This window comes from Balaenoptera borealis (genome assembly GCF_965194805.1).
Source record: "Balaenoptera borealis genome assembly, chromosome: 19".
In the NCBI taxonomy this organism is placed as follows: Eukaryota; Metazoa; Chordata; class Mammalia; order Artiodactyla; family Balaenopteridae; genus Balaenoptera; species Balaenoptera borealis.
The window spans coordinates 57,042,218-57,068,117 of NC_138878.1; the positions used below are offsets into that span (position 1 = coordinate 57,042,218).

Here is a 25,900-nt window from a genome sequence, read left to right on the forward strand (position 1 = left end):
TCCCCTAAGAGAATTCCAAAGTCAGCTGCTGAGACTGTACACTTCCATCCCACTTAACATCTGTGTCTTCCTGGCCAGGTGTTGCAGGGTGAGGAAGATGGACCCTGTCCCTGCCCTGGATGCCGTACAGCTCTGGGCTTGGGGCACAACCAGCATCAGAAATTATCAAAGATGGGCAATTTAAAGACCCTCTGGCTTCAAGTGGAAGGTGGATGGGAGTCTGCAGGCCTGGATGCCAGGAGCTCGAGGAGGAGACCAGGTTGGACCCAAAGGGAAGATAGGAGGGAGCAGATTGAAACCAAATGTTGCAGGCAGAAGGAACCAGACCCCCATGACTCAGGCATTTGAAATGAGGAAATTCTTAACCAAGAGAAAGATACACTGCTCTCTGTAAGAGAAATGGAGACATTGTGTTAGAGCCATTCCATGAAATACCTCCCAGAAGTTGAAACAAATGAACCAGAGCTGCATGTACTGGATATGAATGATCCCGAAAACCAAGAAAAAAGGCCAGTTGCAAAAACATATGTGTATGCTATGTGCTGCCCTGTGTATCAAGTTCTTAAACCTGCAAAAGAATACTTTCCCAAATATTGTGTTGGATGCACACATGTGTAGTAAAAGAATAAAAAGATATGTCAGAATATTAACAGTAAGAGAGTGGCTTCCCTGGGGAAGGGAGGGAGCGGGGCGGGGAGGGGGGAAGGAATATGACATCTGGGAGGGGACACAGGAGACCCCAACTCAATCCAGAATATTTTCTTTCTCTAAATAAATAAATGGTAAAAATGCTAAGATATAATAAAGATAAGTGTGCAGACACAACTAATCATGACAATTCCTCAAAACCTGTCCTGTCTCTGTATTTGAAATAATTATTTCTAAAACAGAAAGGGAGGGTAGGTAGAACCAGATCATAATCAGATACAGTTGTAGATGGAGGGGAGGGAGCAAGAGTCTTCACAGGAAAGACCTGCAATTTTATTTTTCTCAGCCTATGGCTGCCTTCCTGATGTGAATTTATGGGGGCAGTGCCTTACTTTTTTTTAACTCTCCTCCCCCACTACAGTATGATACATAGAAGGTATCAGGAAAAGAGAGGATGGGGTGAGAGTGTTACTGAACCCAACTTGGGTTCACTCGCCCACCATGTAGCAAAGCCAATCTACTGATACCAGGTTGTAGTGAAGGAAAGTACAGCATTTATTGCAGGGTGCCAAGCAGGGAGAATGGGCAGCTCGAGCTCAAAAGACCCAAACTCCCCAATGACTTTCAGGGAAGGCTTTTTAAAGGTAACATTTGGGGTGAGGTTGCAGTTTGTGGACTTTCTTCTGATTGGCTGATGGGGAGGTAACAGGATGATGTTTCAGGAATCTTAATCATCAACCTTGTGGTTCCAACCAGTCTGGGGTCTACTTGCTTGTGGTCCATGTAGTCACCATCCTCCACCTGGGTGGGGTGGAGGGTCTTAGTTTCTGCAGAACAACTCAAAGGTATGTATCAGATTGCTGTGTATATCAGTTGAGGTGGAACTAGGACTCTGTTTTATCGATGGAACCGATGAACCATTGTTTAAGCTATCATTACTTTTCTTGCTCAACTGCTCCTCCTTTGCTTCTGCATTCCCTCACTTCCCTAATTAGTAACTGCTTAAGTCTGTTCTTTGGAACTCAGAGAAGGCCTAGGAGACAAAAGCCTTTTTCTACAAACAAGAAAATGGGGACACAAAAGGGTTTTTGTACCCAGGAAGGCCCCACAGGATCCTGCTCCCTCCTGCTGAGGGGAACAGGGCTGGGACAAGAAAGGGAATACAGTTTTGGATAGAGAGGTTAATCATAAACTCAGCAGGGGAATGTGGTTTTAGGGGGATTTGGTTTCAAGAGCATGGGATGAAGTGGTGAGTGAGAGGTTACATGAGGGGGTGGATGAGGGGATGGATGAGAGATGGGATAAGGGATGGGATGGGGGACAGCAGCAGGAGACCAAACAACGTTGCTGCCTGTGGTCTGTGACATAGTCAAGTCCCTCATGTTACTCACAGCCAAGGATGCTCTTGGAATCTGGGGAAGCCCTAAGCCCAGGGTAGCAGGAAGGAAGCAAGACTCATCTTAAACTTCCCCTTTGCCCAGTTCTGGGTGCTGGGTCGGGTAGCTTTGCAGGAGGGAAGGCAAAGAAACTAAGATAAGCAAAGCTGGGAAAAGAACATTACTGGGAAGGCATAGACCAGAGAGTAGATGGCCATGGCTCATCCCCACATAGCAAGTCAGGTTCTAGAACTGTAAGGCTTGGAGGATCTCAAGCAAAATAAACCCCCAGCAATTTTCAGAACCCACCCACCACTCAGCCTGCTGGAACCCTGGGGTTGGCAGCCCCCAGAGTGGTCTTAAAAAATCCATCATAGGACTTCCCTGGTGGCGCAGTGGATAAGAATCTGCCTGCCAATGCAGGGCACACTGGTTCGAGCCCTGGTCCGGGAAGATCCCACATGCGGCAGAGCAACTAAGCCTGTAGGCCACAACCATTGAGCCTGCGCTCCAAAGCCCATGTGCCACAACTACTGAGCCTGCATGCTGCGACTACTGAAGCCCACGTGCCTAGAGCCCGTGCTCCGCAACAAGAGAAGCCACCGCAAGGAGAAACCCATGCACCACAACGAAGAGTAGCCCCCACTCGCTGCAACTAGAGAAAGCCCGCGCACAGCAACGAAGACCCAATGCAGCCAAATAAATAAATAAATAAATAAAATTTTAAATCTTAAAAAAAAAAAAAAAATCCATCATAGGAGGCTAAATTTAAAGTCACCCAGGGGGGAATTCCCTGGCAGTCCAGTGGTTAGGACTCCACATTTTCACTGCCAGGGCCCAGGTTTGATCCCTGATCTAGGAACTAAGATCCCACAAGTCACACAGCATGGCCAAAATATTAATAAAATAAATAAATTAAAAGTCACCCAGGTTCTCACCCAGTCCAGATCAGAGGGGGTCTGATGGGAAGTAGCTGGTGAGGGGTCAGCTGTCAGCCACAGAACAAGATGTATGAGCATCTCCCAGTCCAGGGGAGGAGAGGCCAGGATCCACCACAGATAACTCAGTTACTGCAAAATCTATGATAGGAATCTCTGAATCTTTGCTCTTTAGACTGAGAATTTGGGAACCTTGATTGCTCTTTAGATGAATTTGAGAGACTAGCAAACTGTATTCAAATCACTCATTCAACAAAATATTTATTGAGTACCTACTGTATGCCAGGCACTGGGGACACAACAGTAAACCAGACAGAAGTCCCTGCCATCATGGAGAGAATATTTTGGTGGGGAAAGGCAGAATGAAAATGTAAATCAATATATAAGATGCGTTCAAGGTAGTGATAAGAGGTTATGAAGAAAATTCTGTATGTATTTAACAAACACATTCAAAGCTGACTATATGCCAGGCACTATTATTGTAAGTTCTTAGAAAATATTAATTCATTTAATATTTATTAAATACCTTATTTAATAAATTAAAGCAGGGTCTGGGATTGGGGAGGGAGTTAATTCAGCTTGTTTCATCTGGAAAAGTCTCTTCTGGAGGAGACCGGCCTTTAAGCTGAGAACAGAAAATGAGCCAATCTCAATCTCCAGGCCAAGCATTTCAGGCAGAGAGCTGGTACAAAGGCCCTGAGGCCACCTTGGTGTTCAAAAAACTGAAAGAAGGCTAGCATGAGTGGACTATCATGAGCAGAGAATAGAGTGGGCCAAGATGATGTCAAACTCAGCAGCCAGTGGACAGATCCCCAAAAAGGGCCCTGTAGGCCACCATGAGGGACTTGAATTTTATTACCACGGTAGTGGGTAGTCTTGTCTTGGAATCTTTAGAGTCTTGGGAACTTTTACATTTTCTTATCTGTAGGATTTTGCAATCAAGTTCATCTTAAAACAGTAGACACGTAGACCTTTGCAATCTTGAGATTTCTATTCTAGGCCAAAACCCTTTCTCTCAAAACATGGCCAGAATGTTCTCTGCAGTCTCCTCGGGCCTTGATTCTAGCCTCTGACAACCCAGGGGTGTCTCCTGAAACCGGAGAGAGATGGGGGGAGGCTGGCCTACAGTTTGTTGCCATGAAGTGGGTGCCAGTTCTTAGTTTCTCCTTTGCCTTCTGGAGGGTCTTGGGAGGTCCCAAGTCCAACCTCTAACCTGTCTGTCCACTCAGCTCTTCTCCTGGGATAGCTAACAGGCGTCTCCAACTTCCTTGGGCCAAAAGAGAATTCCTGATTCGGATCCCTCCTGTAAAACCTGCTTCACCAGTTTTTCACCTCTGTTGGTCCCCATCTCCCTCCCACCTGCTGAGGACAAAAGCAATCTAGGATTAGGGAAAACATTTGTTTCACTAGAAAATACATCCTTCTGGGTTATCACATTCTGGTGTTGTTCATTGTCTTTGCAATGGTCTCTGTCCCTCTACTGCAATAGTCTCTTGTTTTGTTTTTTTCATAAATTTATTTATTTATTTTATTTTTGGCTGTGTTGGGTCTTCTTTGCTGCGCACAGGCTTTCTCTAGTTGTGGCGAGAGGGTGGGGGCTACTCTTCGTTGCGGTGCGCGGGCTTCTCATTGCGGTGGCTTCTCTTGTTGCAGAGCACCGGCTCTAGGCGCGCGGGCTTCAGTAGCTGTGGCTCACGGGCTCTAGAGCACAGGCTCAGTAGTTGTGGCCCACAGGCTTAGTTGCTCCGCGGCATGTGGGATCTTCCCGGACCAGGGGTCGAACCATGACCCCTTCACTGGCAGGCAGATTCTAAACCACTGCGCCACCACGGAAGCCCCTGAAATAGTCTTTTGTAATACAGTCTCTCCTTACCTCATACCAGAATTACTTGTATTCGACAGAAAAAAACCCGGGTTCCTTCCTTTGCCTTCAAACTCAATTTGTCAGCAAATCCTACTGGCTCTACCTCCAAATAAATCCCAAATGTATCCATTTCTTTCTCTCCCCACTGCTACCCACTCTGCTCCTAGCCATTGTCATCACTTGCCTGGACCTTGCTTGCACTAGGTTCCCAGCTTTTTCTTCCCCTGCTCCCCATTCCCCACAGTTCCTTCTTCAGAAGGCAGCCAGAAGGATCTTTTTAAATGCAAAGAGAGGGGAGTTTCCTGGAGGTCTAGTGGTTACGACTCTGCACTTTTCACTGCCAAGGGCCCAGGTTTGATGCCTGCTCAGGGGAACGAAGATCCCACAAGCCACGCAGCTGAAAACAAAAAAAAAAAAATGCAAAGAGAAAACGAATCTTTGGTGGGGGGCGGGGGCGGCATTGATCGGTACAGTGGTGGGAGTGGGGGAATTGACGGGAGAGGTCAGGAGGGAGGTGTCTGGGATGATGGTAACTCTCTGTATCCTTAGAGGAGTTTGGGTCACACGGAGGATGTACCTATGTGTCGAAATTTGTGCATTTCATCGTGTGTAAATTTACCTGGGAGGTGGCAAGGAATGACCTGTACACCAATATTAACTCTAGCAAATGATATGCATGCTGATGTGTTTAGGAGTGAAGGGTACTGGTGTCTGCAACTGTCTTTGTTTATTTTTAGGTTTTTTTTGGCTGCGCTGGGTCTTCGTTGCTGCGTGCGGGCTCTCTCTAGTTCCGGTGAGCGGGGGCTACTCTTCGTCGCAGTGCGCGGGCTTCTCATTGCGGTGGCTTCTCTTGTTGCAGAGCACGGGCTCTATGCTGGCAGGCTCAGTAGTTGTGGCGCGTGGGCCCAGCCACTCCGCAGCATGTGGGATTTTCCTGGATCAGGGCTCGAACCCGTGTCCCCTGCATTGGCAGGCAGATTCTTAACCACTGTCCCACCAGGAGAGCCCTGCAACTGTCTTTGAAACGCATCAAAAAAAAAAAAAAAAGATGAATTGAGACAAGATGAATAGATACATAACAAAGCAAGGATAGTTAAAATGTTATTGGTGGAAGCTAGATGGTGAATATATAGGTGTCTTTTGTATGTTTTAAAGTTTTCCTAACAAAATGTTAAATGAGAATGCAAAGCAGACCAAGTAACTTCCTGCTAGAAACCCTTCAGCTGCTTCCCTTTGCACTAGAAATAAAATGCCAAATCTTTTCCACGATGTCCCTGCTGACCTCGATAGCATCATCGCCTACATTCAATCTTTGATGCAACAGATATTTATTGAGCATCTACTGTGTGTCAGGCACTGCTCTAGATGCTGGGGCTACAGCATGGATCTGACATTGTAACCATCTTCTGCCTCAACAAGCCCATTCCCCTGGCAGGCCTTTGCACTTCCTGAAATTATCTTAATTTACAAGTTCATTTGCATGGGGACAAGTGCTCTGAGAGGGCAAGGTCCTTCTCTCTATTACAACTAGACCTCAATAACAATTAATTGGAAGAATATTAGCTTTGCACTTATTTAATGCTTATTATATATGCACCTGGCCCTGTTTTAAGTTATGTACACGTGTACCTATCTTTTTTTTTTTTTTTTTTGGCTGCACGGCTTGTGGGATCTTAATTCCCGGATCAGGGATTGAACCTGGGCCCTCAGCAGTTAGAGCCCGGAGTCCTAACAACTGGACAGCCAAGGAATTCCCACACGTAACTATTTAATTCTGAAACACATTCCCATTCTTACAGAAGAATTAACAGAGTCACAGAGAAGCTAGGCTGTGAACTCAAGTGGTCTGGCTTCAGACATCACGTTTCTAACCACTATACTATACTGCTAAGTGAATGAATGATTTAGTCAATCATTCAGACCGGTCTGAATTCAAATCCCAACTGTGCCGCTTTGTTAGCTGTGTGGCCTAAGACTCTCTGAACCTCAGATCCTTTATTGTTTTTTTGTTTGTTAATTAATTAATTAATTGTTATTGAAGTATGGTTGATTTACAATGTCGTGTTAGTTTCAGGTACAGCACAGTGAGTCAGCTATACATACATATATATATTCTTTTTTAAAATTAATTAATTTATTTTTGGCTGCGTTGGGTTTTCGTTGCTGTGCGGGGGCTTTCCTTAGTTGCAGCGAGCGGGAGCTACTCTTCATTGCGGTGCGTGGGCTTCTCATTGCGGTGGCTTCTCTTGCTGCGGAGCACGGGCTCTAGGCGCGCAGGCTTCAGCAGTTGTGGCACGTGGGCTCAGTAGTTGTGGCTCGTGGGCCCCAGAGCGCAGGCTGGCCCACGGGCTTTGTTGCTCCGTGGCATGTGGGATCTTCCCACACCAGGGCTCCAACCGTGTCCCCTGCATTGGCAGGCGGATTCTTAATCACTGCACCAGCAGGGAAGTCCCAGATATATATTCCTTTTCAGATTCTTTTCCATTACAGGTTATTACAAGCTATCGAGTATAGTTCCCTGGGCTGTACAGTAAGTCCTTGTGGGTTAGCTACTTTATGTATGGTTCAAGGTCACGTCCCTCCTCCTAGTTCATGGTGAAGATGTAAGATGCTGGAGGAAATTGGCTTAAAGACCCCACACACGCACGCACACGCGAATGCACACTCGGATAACAGTGAGGAGGGAGGTAGGAGTCTGGGAGGACGGTGCGGGGTCACCACCAGGCACGGGGTGTGGCTTCCTGGAGGCGGCCAAAGTCTCTGGTTTCCAGGCTCTTCCCGCCTGCCCACGCCCTACCTGTGGCGCAAAGAGCTGTCTCCGCCCCCTCGAACCTGGGTGACGAGGGAGACTAGCGTTCGAGAGTGTGTCCCGGACACCTGGCGGCGGCGGTGGTCTGGGAGAAAGAACTCCGGCGGCGGGGAGAGAATCCTGCCGGGAGGCAGGGGGAAAGGCTAGCTGCCCCGCCTCCCTCCGCCAGATTTCTTCGGGGAAGGAGACGCCCGGCACCCGCCCCCAACTGGCCCAGCCGCGTGGGGCGTCTGGGAGCCCGAGAAGCAGCCAACCTGCCGAGATGGAGGCGGCGGGCACCTGGGCGCTGCTTCTGGTGCTGCTGCTACTGGTGCTAAAGCTGGCGCTGCCTGGGACCCGGACGCGAGGCCACCTGCCCCCCGGGCCCACGCCGCTGCCGCTGCTGGGGAACCTCCTGCAGCTCCGGCCTGGGGCGCTGTACCTGGGGCTCTTACGGGTGAGGGGCCGCGCCGACGCCCTGGCTGGGAGGGGGAGGGAGGGTGCCAGGGCCAGGAGAGGGAGGGGACCCCAGGAAGACACACCACGCAGAGAGGCCCTTAGGTATCCTAGGGGATGCGGATGAAGGGTCCCAGGGCAGAGCTGAGAGAGTTGGGGGAGTCGCGGGGAGCGGGGGTGGGGCACCCGGGCTAGGAGGAGAAGAATCCTGCCCCCTGAATCCTGGAGAGGGCGTGAGAGCTGGAAAGCAGGATCCAGAGGGCCAGGGGTCCCGGGTTAGAGAGACTGGCAGAATCCTGGGAAGGTGGGGGGTGGGGGGGCAGGGAACCAAAGGTGAGAGAGACGAGTCCTCAAGCAGAAGAGAAACTGATGGTGTGATGGTGGTGGCTTGACCCAGAGGGAGAGGTAGTGGGGAGATACACGTGAGCATCCTGAGGAGGGGGCAGAGAATAAAGAAGAGAGGGTGTCCCCGGGGGAGTTGGAGGCAGAGGCTGTAGGACTCCAGGAATCCGTCTGCAGAGACCGATGGGGCTGGGGGGCTGGGGGAGGGGGGGATAGGCGGAGCTCAGCTAGGAGGGAGGGAGCTGGAAGTTCCTGGGACAGAGAAAGGAAGGAGAGAGAGAAAGAAGGCTGAGGCAGTCCCCAAACTTTTGGCTTGGGGGCGGGGTGGGGGTGCGGGTAGTGAAAAGAGGCCAGAGGTTCCCCATTCCGGTGTCCTCCAGACATGGCAAGGAGGGGGTAGCGATCTTGGGGAGAGATGGTACCAGTGCTCTGTGGTATATGCCCCAGAATTTGAGGATTTAGCAGTGATTGAAAGGGGTAGTTAGTCTTTTGGGGTTTTTTTTGGGGGGGGGTTGGGGAGATGAGGGATTATGGGAGGCCACAGCTGCAGCTGCCCATTTTTGCTGCTATAGGTCTGTGCTGTGGGAGCAGAGGTGAGTTCTGGGTTGTCCCAGTGTCAGAAGTTAGGGCTCTGCAGGGGGTAAGGGAATGGGAACCAGAGAGTGTGCTGGGTGAGGGAGTTTGGGGAAGGAGGACTCTTGGGGCGGGGGGGCGGGGCGGGTGAAATGCTGGGAGCTTAGTGCAAAACAAGAACTGAATCTTCCAAAGGGACTGCTTCAGTTTGGGGTGAGGCAGGAGGGGGTCCTCTTAGGTGGCTCATCCAGCGACAGGGGCCACGATGGACACAAGACTTTAAAAGGCAGCAGCCTTCCCCGCGTCACTCACCCCTTCTCGCTCCCTGCTCCCAGCTGAGTAAGAAGTACGGACCAGTGTTCACCGTGTACCTGGGACCCTGGCGGCGCGTGGTGGTCCTGGTTGGGCGCGAGGCTGTGCAGGAGGCCCTGGGAGGTCAGGCCGAGGCGTTCAGCGGACGGGGTTTGGTGGCAACACTGAACGGAACCTTTGATGGCCATGGTGAGTCAAAAGGGGAGCTGGAGGCTGCTGGGTCCTTCACTCAGAGCCTGCCACCACTTACTGGTATGTGACCTTCCATGCGGTTCAGTGTCTCTGGGCCTCTGTTTTCTCATCTAAAATGGGAAGATAACAGTGCCTATTGCATAGGATTGTACTGAGGATGGCACGAAGTAAGCACCCATTAGTTACCTGGTGGTAGTAGTGTTATTAATGTTCCAGGCGAAGCCCCAGGGCTGGGAGGAAGAGGGAGAGCATTTGAGGCACTGGGAATTAATGGGCAAACACTCACAATGTACAAACTATTCTCTGTTAAGACTGAAAGCTGGAGGCCAGTGCTGGGCGCTCCAGGGAACACAGCCGTGAATAAACAGCCTCAATCCTGCTCCCAGAGCGCGTGGGCCAGGAAGAAACAGACCTGTCACCAGACAGTCCAGAGAGGAATTGGAGGAGGCGCCTGGCCCAGCCTGTCGGGTGGAGGTTGTCCAGGACGTCTTCCTAAAAGACAGGATGTCTGAGCTGAGACTCATAGGATGAGTGGGAAGGGTGTTCCAGGCAGAGAGATCAGTACGTACAAAAGCATGGAGGTGAGGGAAGAAGCATTCACTCATCAACTGACAAATTTTCATTACACCTGGCTTGGTACTGGGGACACAGAGGTGACAGATGTGGTGACATGTCTTACTGTGGGAGATGTGGGCTTTGCAATAAGACAATGGAGGGAGAGACTAGATTTCTAAAATGAGAAGGACACTGGGGGCCTTTACTGGCCGGGGGAGCAGAGGGATTTGGAGGGGAGAATGGGAGGAATCAGAGAAGGCTTCCTAGCGGAGGTGACATTTGAACCGAGACCTGAAGGCTGAGTGGAGTTAGTTCAGTGAGGATGAAGAGGTGAGTGATCCAGGCAGAGGGAACAGTCGGTGCAAAGGCCTAGAGGGGGTATCCTGGCACCTTTGAGGAAGTGAGAAAAGGCCAGTGCAATTGAATTAGTAGCAAAGCTGGAGAAGTCTTCGGAGCCTGATCATGCAGGGCTCGAGTCAAGCCAGAGTCTGGACTTTGGGTGTTTCTGGGAAAGGGTAGAGTCAGCGTTAGAAAGATCCTCTGGTTGCTGTGTGGGAGCCCAGCGAGGGGACTGGGCTGGACCAGGGCTGGGGCTGTTGAGTGGGGAGGGGAGGTGGTTGGGAGAGGAATGCAGGGCTCTAGCCAGGAGATGGGATGGTCAGCGGCTGAGATAAGGAAGAAAGATGCTGAGGCCAGTTTGGGACACAGTGGAGGGATGGGTGGGCAGGGGACATCCTGGAGGAGGCATCCAGAAGCCCTCTATAGACTGGCATTCTACAAGTGGAAATAGCTCAGACCAGGGAAGGGATTGTCCAGGCCTCTTGGATAAGGAGGAAAACAGTGCAATTCCATCCTCCTCCCTCCGTTTTCAACCTCCCAAATGGCATGGGGCATGGGACCCAATAATACTCCATAAATGTTGGTATGGATGGATGGTTGGATGGATAGAAGGGTGGGAGGGAGGGAGAAAGAGGAAAGAGGAAGGAATGATAAATGGATGGGTGGGTGAATAGAGGAATAAAAAGATGGATAGCCAGAAGGAAGGATGAAATCTTCACTCACGCTGGTGAATCACAGAACACAAGGAGCCTGGATAATCCCAGTTACCACCTCCTCAGGAGAAGGTCACCCTCAGATGCAAGGTTAGGCAATTATTGAGCACCTCGTGAGTTCTCCTCCTTGGGCTAGGCTCATATGGACTCAGGACAGGGCACCTCACTGGGAGGAAGGGAGGAATCCTGGGGAAGGGGGGAGGGCTGGTCCCTCCTTGAGTCTAGCCTTCTGTGCAGGGGTTTTATTCTCTAATGGGGAGCGATGGAGGCAGCTGAGGAAGTTCACCACGCTGGCCCTGCGGGACTTGGGCATGGGGAAACGAGAAGGAGAGGAGCTGATCCAGGCGGAGGCCCGGTGTCTGGTGGAGGCGCTCCGGAGGACCAGAGGTCAGCAGGGCGCCCGAGTGGGGTAGGGCCTTCCCTCGCGGACTGGGCTGGGAACTCTAGTCACTCAACCCTCCCCTCCTCCACCTCTGCCTCTGTCCTGCTGTCTCCCTGAGGGTCTCTGTGTCCCTCGTACTGTCACGTCACTCCTCTGCCTCTTCTCTTTTTTATTCGCTGTGCAGCATGTGGGATCTTAGTTCCCCCACCAGGGATCAAACCCTCGCCCCCTGCATTGGAAGTGCGGAGTCTTAACCACTGGATCGCCAGGGAAGTCCCTATTTTTCTGTTTTTTCTCTCCTGTAAGTCTGCCTCTGTCTTTCTCTGTCTCCGTGTCTAACTCTCTCTTTCCCTGTCTGTCTGTCTCTGTCTCACTCTCTGTGCCTGTCTCTTTCCAGTTGGGTCTGGCCCCCACTCCACCTTCGTGGACCGGCTCCGCCCTACATCAGCGCCCCTCTGCCCGTCTCCATCACAACCCCCCTCCCTGTCCCCTCCTCCGCAGGATCGCCTTTTGAGCCCTCACTGCTGCTGGCCCAGGCCACCTCCAACATTATCTGCTCCCTCGTCTTCCGCCTCCGCTTCCCCTATGACAATGAGGAGTTCAAGGCCATGGTCCAGGCGGCTGGTGGCATTGTTGTGGGGGTCAGCTCCCCGTGGGCCCAGGTAAGGGGGTGGGACCCCTCTCTCCCCAAAGGCTCCTGCCCACCTCTTTCAGGTAACCCCAGAGCGCCCTGCCCACCCTCCCCTCCGCCCTGGTGCAGGGCCAGGCCCCCGTGAAAACGGCTGCCTGTCCCCCCGCAGACCTACGAGATGTTCTCCCGGCTCCTGCAGCACCTCCCGGGCCCCTACACGCAGCTCTCCGGCCAAGTGCGCACGGTGGCTTCCTTCACCGTCCAGCAGATACAGCGGCACCAGAGGAGCCTGGACACCTCAGGCCCTGCACGCGACCTTGTGGATGCCTTTTTGCTGAAGATGGCAAAGGTGGGGGAAGCTTAGGGTTGGGGGGCCTCCGGGCCAGCCCCTACGCCCGGGTATAGCTGGGACACTCTGTCACCCTCCTTCTTTCTCTCTGCACATCGCTCTGTGAATGTGTGTCTGAGTCACTTGCATCTCTCCTCTTTCTCCTCCCTCCAACCTCAACCCCCTGCCCAGGCCTCATGCCCAGTGACCTGCCGCCGGCAATCCCCACCATGACTTCCCCCAACCCACACAGGAAAGTTCCTATGAATTACAATCGTTTACTTAGGAAACCTTGCAATGTCTAATTAGACTAATAAAGTCCTCTTTATTAATTATGTGAGAACAATTATCATATGATAAAATTAGAATTAAGATGACCCCTGTGGAAATAACTAGTTTTGAATTGTACATACTTTGCAATTATGGGAGATATTCAGGGCTACATCCTTTGAATAAATGCAGCCGCCCTGTTCATGGAGAAAGAGATTTTTTTCTTAACTCTGTGGTCCTTTTTTTTGCGGGGGGGAGCTACCATGTGGCTTGTGGGATCTTAGTTCCCCACCAGAGATTGAACCTGGGCCCTCGGCAGTGAAAGCACGGAGACCTACCACTGGACAGCCAGAGAATTCCTGAATTTTTTTTTTTATAAATTTATTTATTTTTATTTATTTATTTTTGGCTGCGTTGGGTCTTCGTTGCTGTGAGCAGGCTTTCTCTAGTTGCGGCAAGTGGAGGCTACTCTTCGTTGTGGTGCTTGGGCTTCTCATTGGGGTGGCTTCTCTTGTTGCGGAGCACGGGCTCTGGGTGCATGGGCTTCATTAGTTGTGGCACACGGGCTCAGTAGTTGTGGCTTGCGGGCTCTAGAGCGCAGGCTCAGTAGTTGTGGCGCATGGGCTTAGTTGCTCCGCGGCACGTGGGATCTTCCCGGACCAGGGCTCGAACCCGTGTCCCCTGCGTTGGCAGGCGGATTCTTAACCACTGTGCCACCAGGGAAGTCCCCCGAATTTTTTTAATTTTTATTTTTTTACTGAAGTATAGTTGATTTATAATGTTTCAAGTATACCGCAGAGTGATTCGGTTTTATATATATATATATATGAAACTGAATCATATATATATTCTTTTTCAGATTCTTTTCCATTATAGGTTATTGTAAGACATTAAATATAGTTCCCTGTGCTGTACAGTAGTAGGTCCTTGTTGTTTATCTATTTTATATATAGTAGTGTGTATCTGTTAATCTCAAATATAATTAAATCTTCTTAATTTAAGAAATGAAAGGGAATGGGAATTCCCTGGCGGTCCAGTGGTTAGGACTCCATGCTTCCACTGCAGGAGGCCCGGGTTCGATCTCTGGTCAGGAAACTAGGATCCCACAAGCCGTGTGGCATGGCCAAAAAAAAATTTTTTTTTAATTTAATTATAGTAAAATACACATAAAATAAAACTTACCAACTTAGCCATTTTCAAGTGTACAGTTCAGTGGTGTTAGATATTCACACGACCACCATCCATCTCCAGAACACTTTCAACTTGCAAAACTGAAATTCTATGCCCATTAAACAACAGATCCCCATCCTTCCCTCCCCCAGCCCTCATCCCCCACCCTCCTACTTCCTTACTCTATGAACTTGCCTACTCTAGGGACCTCATATAAGTGGGATCACACAGTATTTGTCCTTTTGTGGCTTATCTCACTTAGCATAATGTCGTCAGGTTTCATTCACATTGTAGCGTGTGACAAGATTTCCTTCCTTTTTAAGGCTGAATCATATTCCATTGTGTGGATATAGCACATTTTCTTTATCCATTCATCTATCAGTGGACACTTGGAGTTGCTTTCACCTTTTGGCTATTATGAATAATGCTGCTATGAACATAGGCATACAAATGTTCGTCAAGATCCTGCTTTCTACTCTTCTGGATAAATCCCCAGAAGTGGAACTGCTGGATCACATGGTAAATCTATTTTACTTTTTTGAGGAACCGCTGCACCATTTGCCGTAACAGCTGCACCCTTTTATATACCTCCTTGGCGACAGGGGTTCCAGTTTCTCCACGTCTCCACCAACACTTGTCATTTTCTGTTTGTTTGTTTGTTTTATAGTGGCCACTCTCTTTCATTTTTAAAACATTTCACCCCGAGAGAACTAATATCAAGAGCCCACTTCCCAACTTTCCCACACATTTATTTAAACTCCCTGACAAAGTTATAACTTGCTGTGCTGCACCCCAAACCTGGCTGTGCTGGGTCTCTACTCCCCGCAGCCTGTGTTCTCTGAGCCCCTCTGCCTGGTTTCCCCCAGGAGAAGCAAGACCCAAACACAGAATTCACTGACAAGAACTTGCTGATGACGGTCGTTTACCTGTTGTTCGCCGGGACGGTGACAGTCAGCACCACGATTCGCTACACTCTCCTGCTTCTGCTGAAATATCCTCAGGTCCAAGGTAGGCAGCTTCTCCACCAGCCAGGCCCTGGGAACAGGAGGGAGGGCTCGAGAGGAAGAATGTTTAGGGGAGTGGACAGCCTGAGCCAGAGCCTGGAGGCGAGAATGAGCTGGCATCTGGGGCGTCTGAAGAGCAAGAAGTCTGCCGACTGCCGGCTGCAGTGAGAGGTCCAGCAAAATGAGAAATGAGGCAGGAGGCGTCTCCGGCCTTGCTGCCTTGGTGCTACATTGTGCACCTAATCCTGAGCCATGGGGAGCCATGGAAGGTCGTTGAGCAGGGGAGGGCAGGGACAAATGAGCATTTTAGAAAAATCCTTTGGTCAGTCATGAAGAGGTAGGTTGTAGGGTCTGAAAGAGGATGCCAGGAGCCCAAGGCAGAGGACAAGGTAGGGACCTAGGCCGGAGAGAACAGACAGGGCTGGGCCAAGCTGTGGGGAGGAGAGAGGGGTCCAAGTAGACAGATGGTGGAGAATGACAAGGGAGGGAGGCATCCAGGGACAGGCCCAGGGCTCTGGCCAGGGGACCGGGGGACCATGAGGCCACCCTGAGAAGGGATAAGGGGCTATTTCAGGGGAGATGCTGAAGCCATTTGGGGACAATTTGAGTGTGAGGGACCTGGAGCCACCAGGGAGAGGCATCCAGAAGGCCACGAGACACCTGGATCAGGACTGGAGATAAGAAACAAATTGGGGTTATCAGGGCACAGGCAAGACCTGAAGCTGTGTTGGTGAGGGAGGGTAAGTGGGTGAGGCAGGGCTGGGAATGTGCCCCAAGGAACTCCAGCATTTCAGGGTCACGCAACTGCATCCGGTGCTGTCGAGCCAGTGGGGTGGGCTGACCTGGAAGATGGGACCTGGGTGCCTTGGTGGAATCAACGAGTCAGCTGCGATTTCAGCTCACTAGGCCTCAGTGTCCTTATCTGGGAAATGGGGCTAGATTATGGTCCCCCACCTCACAGGATTGCTGTGGGAATTGAAAGAGGAGAGATGTGATGCCCACCACATGGGGTGTGTGGGACCCGGGCTGCAGAGGGCTGGAGGACTCTTCCTCCCTGCCCGCCAGCCTCACCCCTAACCACAGCTGCTCAGGAAGAGGGAGTATCCGGGAACTAACTCCCTGGCGGCCCAGTGGCTGGGACTCCGCACTTTCACTGCCGAAGGCCCGGGTTCAATCCCTGCTTGGGGAACTAAGATCCGTGTGGCATGGCCAAATAAATAAATAAATAAACCTTTAAAAATAAAGAAGATGGGGCGTCGGAGGGAAGGATCGCAGGGCCCCGCCCCACCTCTGACCTCCAACTCTCCTCTTCTTGGGTGCAGAGCGTGTGCAGGAGGAGCTGACCCGGGAGCTGGGGCCCGGCCAGGCGCCAAGCCTGTGGGACCGAGCCCGCCTCCCCTACACGGACGCGGTTCTGCATGAGGCGCAGCGGCTGCTGGCGCTGGTACCCATGGGACTGCCCCGAGCCCTCGTCAAGACCACCCGCTTCCGGGGGTACACCCTGCCCCAGGTGGGTGCGCGGGTCAGCCAGGCCCAGCGGCTGTCTCTGTCCCGGGCCTGAGGGCCTGAGTCCGTTGCTATCTTTGTCTCTTCTTCTGGATCTTGGTTAGTTTGTCTCTCTCTCTGCATCTTCTTCCTCTTTCTCTCTCCTCTCTGGCTGACATCTTCCTCTCTTTCTCTGTGTCCCTGTCTCTGCATCTCTCTTTGTTTCTTTCTGTGTACATTTTTCTTGCCTTTTGACTCTGTCTCTGAGCCTTGGTTTCCCCCGTGTGTCCAATGGATCCTAATTCTACCTCCTTCCAATCGTGGTGGGGACAATCAGATAACGTGACAGGCAATTTGAGAACTGAGGGCCGACGGAGGCCCTCACCCTCCACCCGGCTGCAAACACGATCAGGCTCTCCCTCCTTCCCTACACACACACACACACACACACACACACACACACACACATACACTCTCTCTCTCTCTCTCTCTCTCTCTCTCTCTCTCTCTCTCTCTCTCTCTCTCACTCAGTTCCTGCCCCTTCATTACAGAGCAACTCAGAAGCAGCACCACCAGGGGGCGACCTCTCCCTGGAAACCGAAGGTGCCTTCCGGGCAAGCTGCTCCCTCCTTGAGCTTCATTGTAGAATCCAGTTCATAGAAGTTGGAATCCAGTCCTGCTGTTTTCTAGCTGAGACCTTGGGCAAATCACTTCACCCTGTGAACCTCCATCTACTCCTTTTTTTTTTTTTTTCCTTTTAAATGAATTAATTAATTTATATATTTTTGGCCGCGTTGGGTCTCCGTTGCGCGCGGGCTTTCTCTAGTTGCAGCGAGCAGGGGCTACTCTTTGTTGCGGTGCGCGGGCTTCTCATTGCGGTGGCTTCTCTTGTTGCGGAGCCCGGGCTCTAGGCGCGCGGGCTTCAGTAGTTGTGGCACGCAGGCTCAGTAGTTGTGGCTCACGGGCTTAGTTGCTCCGCGGCATGTGGGATCTTCCCGGACCAGGGCTCGAACCAATGTCCCCTGCATTGGCAGGTGGTTTCTTAACCACTGTGCCACCGGAGAAGTCCCTCCTCTTCTAAATTGGGAATAATAATAGTATCATCTTGGGATTGTAAGGAATCTGTGAAATGATGCTTGTAAAACACCGAACGAACTCTGTGCAGGGGGTGGGGCTCCTATGTACACCACAGCAGCGACTATTGCTAAAGCAATGACTCTTGCAACTACAGCAACTACTGATAATGATAATAGCAATAACAGGCATCTGTGATCGAGGATCTGCTCTGTGCCAGGTATTATTCTAAATGCTTTACATGTATTACCTTATTTAATCTTCAGAGCAACACTACATCATTATCACACCCATTTTACAAATGAGGAAACTGAGGCCTTGAAAGGTTAGAAGACTTGGCAAGCTCTCCCAGCCTACAAGCGGTAGGGGCAGGATTTGAACCCAGAGCCTATGCTTTAACCACTGCTATCTGCCTCTCTCTTATTTTAACAACATTAGCGTGGCCTTTTCCTGAAGCCTCACTCACCTTCCCAATTCAGAGCCCCATTAGCCAGAGTCCCTAACAAAGGAGATCCCTTGTCCTCTCCTCGTACTCCCTACCTTCCTTCACCCTCCACCACAGTCCTGGGAACGTGGGGACTCTGATCTCAGTGGAAGGGGCGGCCCCTCTCCCCGAACCTGGGTGGGGGAAGCTTTCATGGGCAGCCCCCATCCACCCACCCTTCACCTCCAGAAGATCATAGTGGCAGAAAGCTAGGCTCTTAGCCAAGTGCCTTAGGACAGCCACAGCTGAATCACAACGTAGCCCCAAAGTTTAAAAACAAATGTAAAAATAACAAGCTCTGCCATGTCCAAATGTTGCTTTGGGCAAGTTGCTTAAATTCTCTGGGCCTCTGTTTTCCCACTTTTTGTTTGTTTGTTTGTTTTGGCTGCACCACGCGACTTGCAGAATCTTAGTTCCCTGACCAGGGATCGAACCCGTGCCCCCTGTAGTGGGAGCACAGAGTCTTAACCACTGGACCACCAGGGAAGTCCTCCATCTTTTTTTTTTTTTTTTTTTTAATATTCCACACTGTTGCATCAGTGTTAGCCCTATCCTTTAATCCATTTTTACTACCGAGTTACAGACCTGACTGTTCCTAGCACCCTGTTTAACCAGTGGACAGTTATCTTCCCCACCCTATAAGCAGCCTGTAAGACATTATCTTTCGTTGGTTTGTTTTTGTTAAATATTTTATTTATTTATTTATTTGGTTGTGCCGGGTCTTAGTTGAGGCAAGAGGGCTCCTTAGTTGTGGCATGCGAACTCTTAGTTGTGGCATGCATGTGGGATCTAGTTCCCTGGCCAGGGATCCAACCTGGGCCCCCTGCATTGGGAGCGCAGTCTTAGCCACTGGACCACCAGGGAGGTCCCTCCCCCATCTTTAAAATGGGATCATATTACTAAATGTTCCCTAGACTTGTTAAAAAGATTTAGTGAGTTTGTGTGTATGTTTGTGAGTGTGTGTGTGTAAGTATAATACATGTACCTATTACATATGAGGCAATACATATATAATGCTTAATAAAGTGCCTGACACATAATAAGCACTCGATAAACATTGATGCCGCTGTGTTTTGTGAACCGGTTTCCCCAACACACCAGACTCTTGTGCTCTGCCCTCGGGAACTGAAGGCCTGGGGGGTGAGGGATGTTTGTAGTTTTGTTATGATCTCCCCTCAGGGCACGGAGGTCTTCCCCCTCCTTGGCTCCATCCTGCATGACCCCGAGGTCTTCAAACAGCCTGAGGAGTTCAACCCAGGACGATTCCTGGATGCAGACGGAAAGTTCAAAAAGCACGAGGCCTTCCTGCCCTTCTCCTTAGGTATCTGCTGGGTCCGCCCCTGTCCACCCACTGGTCCTCCCACAGGCCTGGGTGTGAGGACGGCTGGCCCAGCGCCATCTGTCTCCCCTCCAGGTAAGCGTGTCTGCCTCGGGGAGGGCCTGGCTCGGACCGAGCTCTTCCTCCTGTTCACCGCCATCCTACAGGCCTTCTCGCTGGGGAACCCATGCCCACCGGGTGCCCTGAGCCTCCAGCCAGCCGTCAGTGGCCTTTTCAACATCCCTCAAGCCTTCCAGCTGCAATTCCAGCCCCGCTGACCTCCACCCCACCCCACTGTGTGGACCGGATGAAGAAGGGAAACTTGGGAGGTGGTAGCCTTGGCGGTTGCCATGGACATGGCTGTGTCTCCTGAGCCACACGTCTACACCACAGGCAGCCACATTCGCACACCTGTAGCTGTTTTCTAGAGTCGGTCACACATATATTCAGCCTACACATCCACAGGGTCATCAGCCCATACAACCACACACCCAGACACACCCACGAGGGCCACAAGGCAACTCGGCCACGCAGCTTTCTACTGACATAAATTTAGTCCATCTGGAATCACAACCACATGCCCGGATAACCCACCAACTCATACACAGCACAGCTCCCCTGGACCCACAACCCACGCGTGGGGATTCAGCTGCCACCTTCACAAGCCACGGAAACAGCCACAGTGTCTGCAGCCCACGTGCCTTCTTAACTCATCAAACTTACCAGGGCCACCGTCTCTGGAAGCCTAGAGCAGAAAACATGCCCCACGCCAGGTCATGTCACCACACAGAGACCATCTCTGTCCTCAGCCCTCGAGTGACCGTACCGCTATCCAGGCCTAAGACTGTCGACATCCACATGCCCCCAACCACTGAACCACACAGCCAGCCCATGTGGGACACCCGCCCACCTCCGGGGTATCTTCCCGCTAAGATATACGACTCCCACGGAGGCCCAGTCCTGGCCTCCTCCTCACCTTCAGCCCTCAAGGGTACCCCTTTCCAGGCAGCCTGATCCCCCAGATGCTCCCAAATACAGACACACCCCAGTGTGCAGTTGTGCACAAGCCTGGGGACAAAGTAAACTTGGACATACGTGGAAACTCAGATCAGGGGAACACACACACACACACACTCACACACACACACACACACACACACACACACACACACACACACACTCCAGCTTATATAACCATGTTGAACACCTCCCCTGTTCCCCCCACCCGCCTCCAGTTAGACCCAGTGGATGGAGCCAGATTCCAACTCCCCGTTTCAGGGAAGAGGCCAGGTCTGACGTCCTTGTGCCTCGAAGGTCCCCATTTTGCAATAAAAGTTTGTCTCTGGCCCAGGGCAGGGCCTAGTATGTGTGTGACAGTGTCCATCATTGTGAGTATGGAGCGGGGATGGGGGGGTCCACCCCTCCCTGGAGGCTAGGCGGGAACCGAAAAACATGGCCCCCGCCTACCCTGGCTGTTGACATGAGTAGCAGATGTGGAGGTGGTGGAGGGCGGTGGGGAGGGAGCTGTCCTGGGCCTCGCTTCCGGTGAGGCTGATGTTGGGGGGTGGGCAGAACTGCGGGCCTAGGGCAGGGGGTGGGAGGCGTGTGGGTAGGGGAGTTGGGGGGCCTCAGTTAGGGAAAAACCGAAGGTGACCGCTTCCCACCCTGGGCACCCTCCCAAACTGAAAGCAGACGCCGAAACACAAACCCTACCCTCACTCTGGCCTCTCCTGCCACCCTTTCCCTCCTCCCTTCTCTTCACTAGAGAGCCAGAAGCATCTTTTTCTTTGTCAATTATCTAATAAGGAAGTTTTCAAACACACAACAGTAGAGAGAATAGTACAATGAACCCGTGGGCCCATGACCGGGCCTCATTCGATAATCATCAACTTTCGGCTATTTTTATTTCATCTATCACTCTCTTACAGTGATTTTAAAGCAAATCTCAGAAAATAATTGAATACACATTTCTAATAGTAAAGGACATTTTTCCCCCCAACATTTTATTATGACAATTTTCAAACATGCAGCAAAGCTGAGGGGATTATACGGGGATACCCATGGGCTACCGCCTAGGCTCTCCCACTTCGGTTGCCATGCTGCATTAACACATTTCTTTCCACCTGCCCAGCCAGCTCATATTTTTAGGCATTTCAGAAAAAATTGCAGGGAATTCCCTGGTGGTCCAGTGGTTAGGACTCCGCACTTCCACTGTGGAGGCGCAGGTTCGATCTCTGATCAGGGAACTAAGATCCCGCGTGCCATGCCGCATGGCCGAAAACAAACAAAAAAATAAATTGCAGACATCGACCTCTGAATGCTTCAGCAATGCATAGATCGTTAGCTAAAGTTTCCTTTTTTAAAAAAAAAATTTTCCATGATGTTATCACTTTATTTTTTGGCTTAAATTCTACAGAGGTAGCACAAAACAGTGATATGATGGAAAATAGAAAGATGCGATGGGGATCAGATCCTAACTTTGCCACTTTCTAGTTGATGGCACCTTCACTGAGGATTTAGCATCTAAAAGATTTGCCAAATTTAAAAGAAGAGATGTGAAAAATTCTGGAACTTAATAGGAACGAAATACATGCTAAGTTCTTGGATTTATTATTACTACTTTTTATGTCAGTGTGATATGAAAAGGAATGAATGAGGTTTGAGGTTTCCTCCTTTTAAATTAAGGCAATGACTTGCTTTCCTTTGCACTCAAAATTCACATTCAGGGAACTTTGGGATCAGAAATACCAGCAAATTCATTTATTTGAGGAAGGATGGACCTTGCACTGCATCAATATGAAAGTTGACACGAATTAGGATGATTCCAGTAGCAAGCAAAAGAAAAACATAAACTCAAAATGTCTTAAACAATAATTATTGGACCCCAAAGTAAAAGTATTTACAATCAGTGTGGTGTTCAGTTTGTTTTTTTTTTGGGGGGGGGGGTGGGTAAAATATACGTAACATAATATTTATCATTTTCACCACTTGTAAGTGTACGATTCAGTGGCATTAAATATATTCGCAATGTATAACCATCACACTATCTATACCTAAAACTTCCATTATGCCCAACAAAGACTCCTAACTTATTAAGAAAATAACTCCCCTTTAAAATCCACTCTTTTTTTTTTTTTTTTTTGGCCACACGGCTTGCAGGATCTTAGTTCCCTGACTGAACCCAGGCCCACACCAGTGGAAGTGTGGAGTCCTAACCACTGGACCACCAGGGAATTCCCTAAAATCCACTTTTTAAGAGTCACAACCAAGACACCCATTTCCACACCTATCACAGTTAGCAATTTTGCTGTGTTAGTGTTCACGTTTCCCTGATGGTTGCAGAAATGTACTTCATAGGCGTGTTTGTTCAAATCAACATCCAAAGGCTTATCATGCAGTGCCTTCATTCGGATGCTTAGGTCTTCTAAAGTTGTAACCATTCCCCAACATTTTGTATGCCACTTATTTTTTTAATTTTTATTGAAATATAGTTGATTTACAATGTTGTGTTAGTTTCAGATGTACAGCACAGGGATTCAATTATACATATACATAAATATATATAATTCTTTTTTTTATATTCTCTTCCATTATAGGTTATTACAAGATATTGAGTAGTTCCCTGTACTATACAGTAGGTCCTTGCTGGTTATCTATTTTATATATAGTAGGGTGTATATTTTAAGCCCAAACTGCTAATTTATCCCTCCCCGCCTTTCCCCTTTGGTAATGCCACTAATTTCTTAAAGAAACTGGGTCATTTGCCCTGTGCCATTTTTCACATCCCAGATTTGGCTGATGGCATCTTTGGGGTGCTACTCAAGAAGTCTTTCCATTGCCAGGAATTCTCTGTAAACTGGGAGTTAGATCAGATTTGGGCTCATTCTGGCCCAAGAGCTCCTCACTGGGTGAGCTGGGCCCCTTCCAGGCGCATCACATCTCAATAATAAATGGTCCCATATAGTGTGTCCAGGTCCTGATCCCTCTGTTAGAAAGTTTCCCATCAACTTTTCACTTACTGGCCTTTAAAACCAAACCAAATCAGGTCTCTCCCCTGCTCTGCCCCCCAGTGGGGAACCCTTGTGCACCGTTGGTGGGAATGTAAATTGGTGCAGCCACTATGGAAAACAATATGGAGGTTCCTCAAAAAACTAAAAATACAATTGTCATAGGATCCGGCAGTCCCACTTCTTGGTATATATCCAAAGGAAACAAAATCAGTATCCCAAAAGAGATATCTGCACCCCTGTGTCCATGGCAGCATTATTCACGATAGCCAAGATACAGAAGCAATCTAAGTGTCAGATGATGAGTGGATAAAGAAAATGTGACAGGCTTCCCTGGTGGTACAGTGGTTAGGAATCCTCCTGCCAATGCAGGTGACATGGGTTCGAGCCCTGGTCCGGGAAGATCCCACATGCCACGGAGCAGCTAAGCCCCTGCGCCACAACTACTGAGCCTGCGCTCTAGAGCCCACGAGCCTCAGCTACTGAAGCCCACGTGCCTAGAGCCCATGCTCCGCCCAACAAGAGAAGCCACTGCAATGAGAAGCCTGCGCACCACAACAGAGAGTAGCCCCCGCTCACCGCAACTAGAGAAAGCCCGCGCGCAGCAACGAAGACCCAACGCAGCCAAAATTACAAAAAAAAAAAAAATTTTTAAACAAGAAAATGTGATATAACAGAATATTATTCAGCCATAAAAAAGAAGGAAATCCTGCCATTTGTGACAAACATGGATGGACCTTGAAGTCATTATGCTAAATGAAATAAATCAGACAGAGAAAGACAAATACAGTATGATCTCACTTATATGTGGAATCTAAAAAAGCTGAATTCATAGAAACAGAGAGATGTCATGTAGCATGGTGACTATAGTTAATAATACTGTATTATACATTTGAAAGTTGCTAAGAGAGTAGATCTTAAAAGTTTCATAACGAAAAAAAATTGTAACTGCGTAGTGATGGATGTTAGCTAGACTTACTGTGGTGACCATTTCACAACGTATACAAATATTGAATCTCTGTGTACATCTGAAACTAATATAGTGTTATATGTCAATTGTCTCTCAATAAAAATTAATTAATTACTTAATTAAGTAAAAGAATTGTGGTTGCCAGAGGCTGGGGGTGGGGGAGAAATGGGGAGATGTTGATCAAAGGGTACAGATTTTCAGTTACAAGATGAATAAGTTCTGGGGACCTAATGTACAGCATGGTGACTATAGCTAATATTGTATTGTATACTTGAAATTTACTAAGAGAGTAGATCTTAAATGTTCTCACCGTACACACCAAAAAATGGTAACTATGTGAAGTAATGGATGGATTAATTAACTTTATTGTGGTAATCCCTTTGCAATATATACATGTAGTAAATCATGTTGTACACCTTAAATTTATTTATTTATTTATTTATTTATTTATTTATTTATTTATTTATTTATTTATTTTGGCGTGCCGCATGGCTTGTGGGATCTTAGTTCCCCAATTCCCCAACCAGGGATCGAACCTGGGCCCTCAGCAGTGAAAGGGCCAAGTCCTAACCACTGGACCGCCGGAGAATTCCCCATTAAATTTATACATTTTGGCCAATTATCCCTCGGTAAAGCTGGGTGGGGGGAATAGCCCCTTAGTGCATTCTGTCATATTTAGAATAAAAGCCAAAGTCCTCCTTCCCAGGCCAATGCCCTCCCTGACCTCACCTCCTCCCTGACCCCCATCCATTCCAGCCGCACGTCTTCTCCTTGAAGTTCTCTGCAAGCCTGCCCCCAGGCCTTTGCACTGGCTGTTCCCTCAGCCTGGAATGCCCTTTCCTATATGACTCACTTGCTAATTTACTTCAGATCTTGATCATAACCTCAGAGAGGACTTCCCTGACTACTTTCTCTAAAATGGCACTCCCCCCTCCCCTTGCTATCCCTTCCCCAGCTTTATTTTTCTTCACTGACCATGTTGCAATCTGATAAACATTTCTCTGCCTGTTTTCCCTCTTCCACTTGGAATAGGAGCTCCATGAGGGCAGTCTTGCTCACTGTGGAGTCTCCGCCTCTGCCACAGGGAACATTTCTATCCACCTGTCCATCTCACCTTTTTTTTTTTTTTTTGGCCGCGCCTCACAACTTTCAGGATCTTAGTTCCCCGACCAGGGATCGGAACCTGCACCTTCAGTAGTTCAGCAATGAAAGCACCGGGTCCTAACCACTGGACCGCCAGGGAATTCCCCCATCTCATTTTAAAAATGCATTTGAGGGGCTTCCCTGGTGGCACAGTGGTTAAGAATCCACCTGCCAATGCAGGGGACACAGGTTCGAGCCCTGGTCCGGGAAGATCCCACATGCCGCGGCGCAACTAAGCCCGTGTGCCACAACTACTGAGCCTGCGCTCTACAACCCGCGAGCCACAACTACTGAAGCCCTTGCACCTCGAGCCCGTGCTCTGCAACAAGAGAAGCCACTGCAATGAGAAGCCCACGCACCACAACGAAGAGCAGCCCCCACTCACCGCAACTAGAGAAAGCCCGCACACAGCAACGAAGACCCAACTCAGCCAAAAATACATAAATAAATAGATAGATAAATAAAAAGCCAACGTGGGGAGGTGGAGGGGGTCCAGGGATAAATTAAAAATTAAAAATTAAAAAAAAAAATGCATTTG

The 25,900-nt window shown here is 49.6% G+C and overlaps 1 protein-coding gene and 1 long non-coding RNA gene across 4 annotated transcripts in view; one reads left to right on the forward strand and one right to left on the reverse strand.

Annotated features, from left to right (window-relative positions):
- Positions 1–20,607, forward strand: CYP2S1 (cytochrome P450 family 2 subfamily S member 1). Of its 3 annotated transcripts, none has more exons than XM_082367547.1 (9): positions 9–8,071; positions 9,321–9,486; positions 11,334–11,483; positions 11,980–12,140; positions 12,279–12,458; positions 14,744–14,885; positions 16,204–16,391; positions 19,104–19,245; positions 19,410–20,607. In XM_082367547.1, the coding sequence occupies exons 1-9, from the start codon at positions 7,898–7,900 to the stop codon at positions 19,613–19,615; spliced, it is 1,509 nt and encodes a 502-aa protein (XP_082223673.1). In that variant the 5' UTR covers positions 9–7,897; the 3' UTR covers positions 19,616–20,607. The 3 variants fall into 3 exon arrangements, with proteins under 3 accessions (XP_082223675.1, XP_082223673.1, XP_082223674.1); XM_082367548.1 differs by having other exon boundaries at positions 11–8,071; positions 19,339–19,623; XM_082367549.1 differs by lacking the exons at positions 19,104–19,245; positions 19,410–20,607 and adding an exon at positions 16,918–19,093 and having other exon boundaries at positions 1–8,071.
- LOC309616712 overlaps positions 13,071–25,900 on the reverse strand; it is a 16,709-nt gene continuing 3,879 nt past the window's right edge. The window contains exons 2-3 of the long non-coding RNA XR_014237571.1: positions 14,804–14,912; positions 13,071–13,388 (exon numbers count right to left, since the gene is read on the reverse strand). This is a non-coding gene — a long non-coding RNA (uncharacterized lncRNA). The remainder of the gene's footprint in view (positions 13,389–14,803; positions 14,913–25,900) is intronic.

Excerpts from the sequence above, each read along its gene's own strand:
- CYP2S1 (XM_082367547.1), top strand. The coding sequence starts at position 7,898 with ATGGAGGCGGCGGGCACCTGGGCGCTGCTTCTGGTGCTGCTGCTACTG. Across the intron at positions 8,072-9,320 it reads TGTACCTGGGGCTCTTACGG|CTGAGTAAGAAGTACGGACC; the intron begins GTGAGGGGCCGC and ends CCCTGCTCCCAG. Across the intron at positions 11,484-11,979 it reads GGCGCTCCGGAGGACCAGAG|GATCGCCTTTTGAGCCCTCA; the intron begins GTCAGCAGGGCG and ends CCTCCTCCGCAG.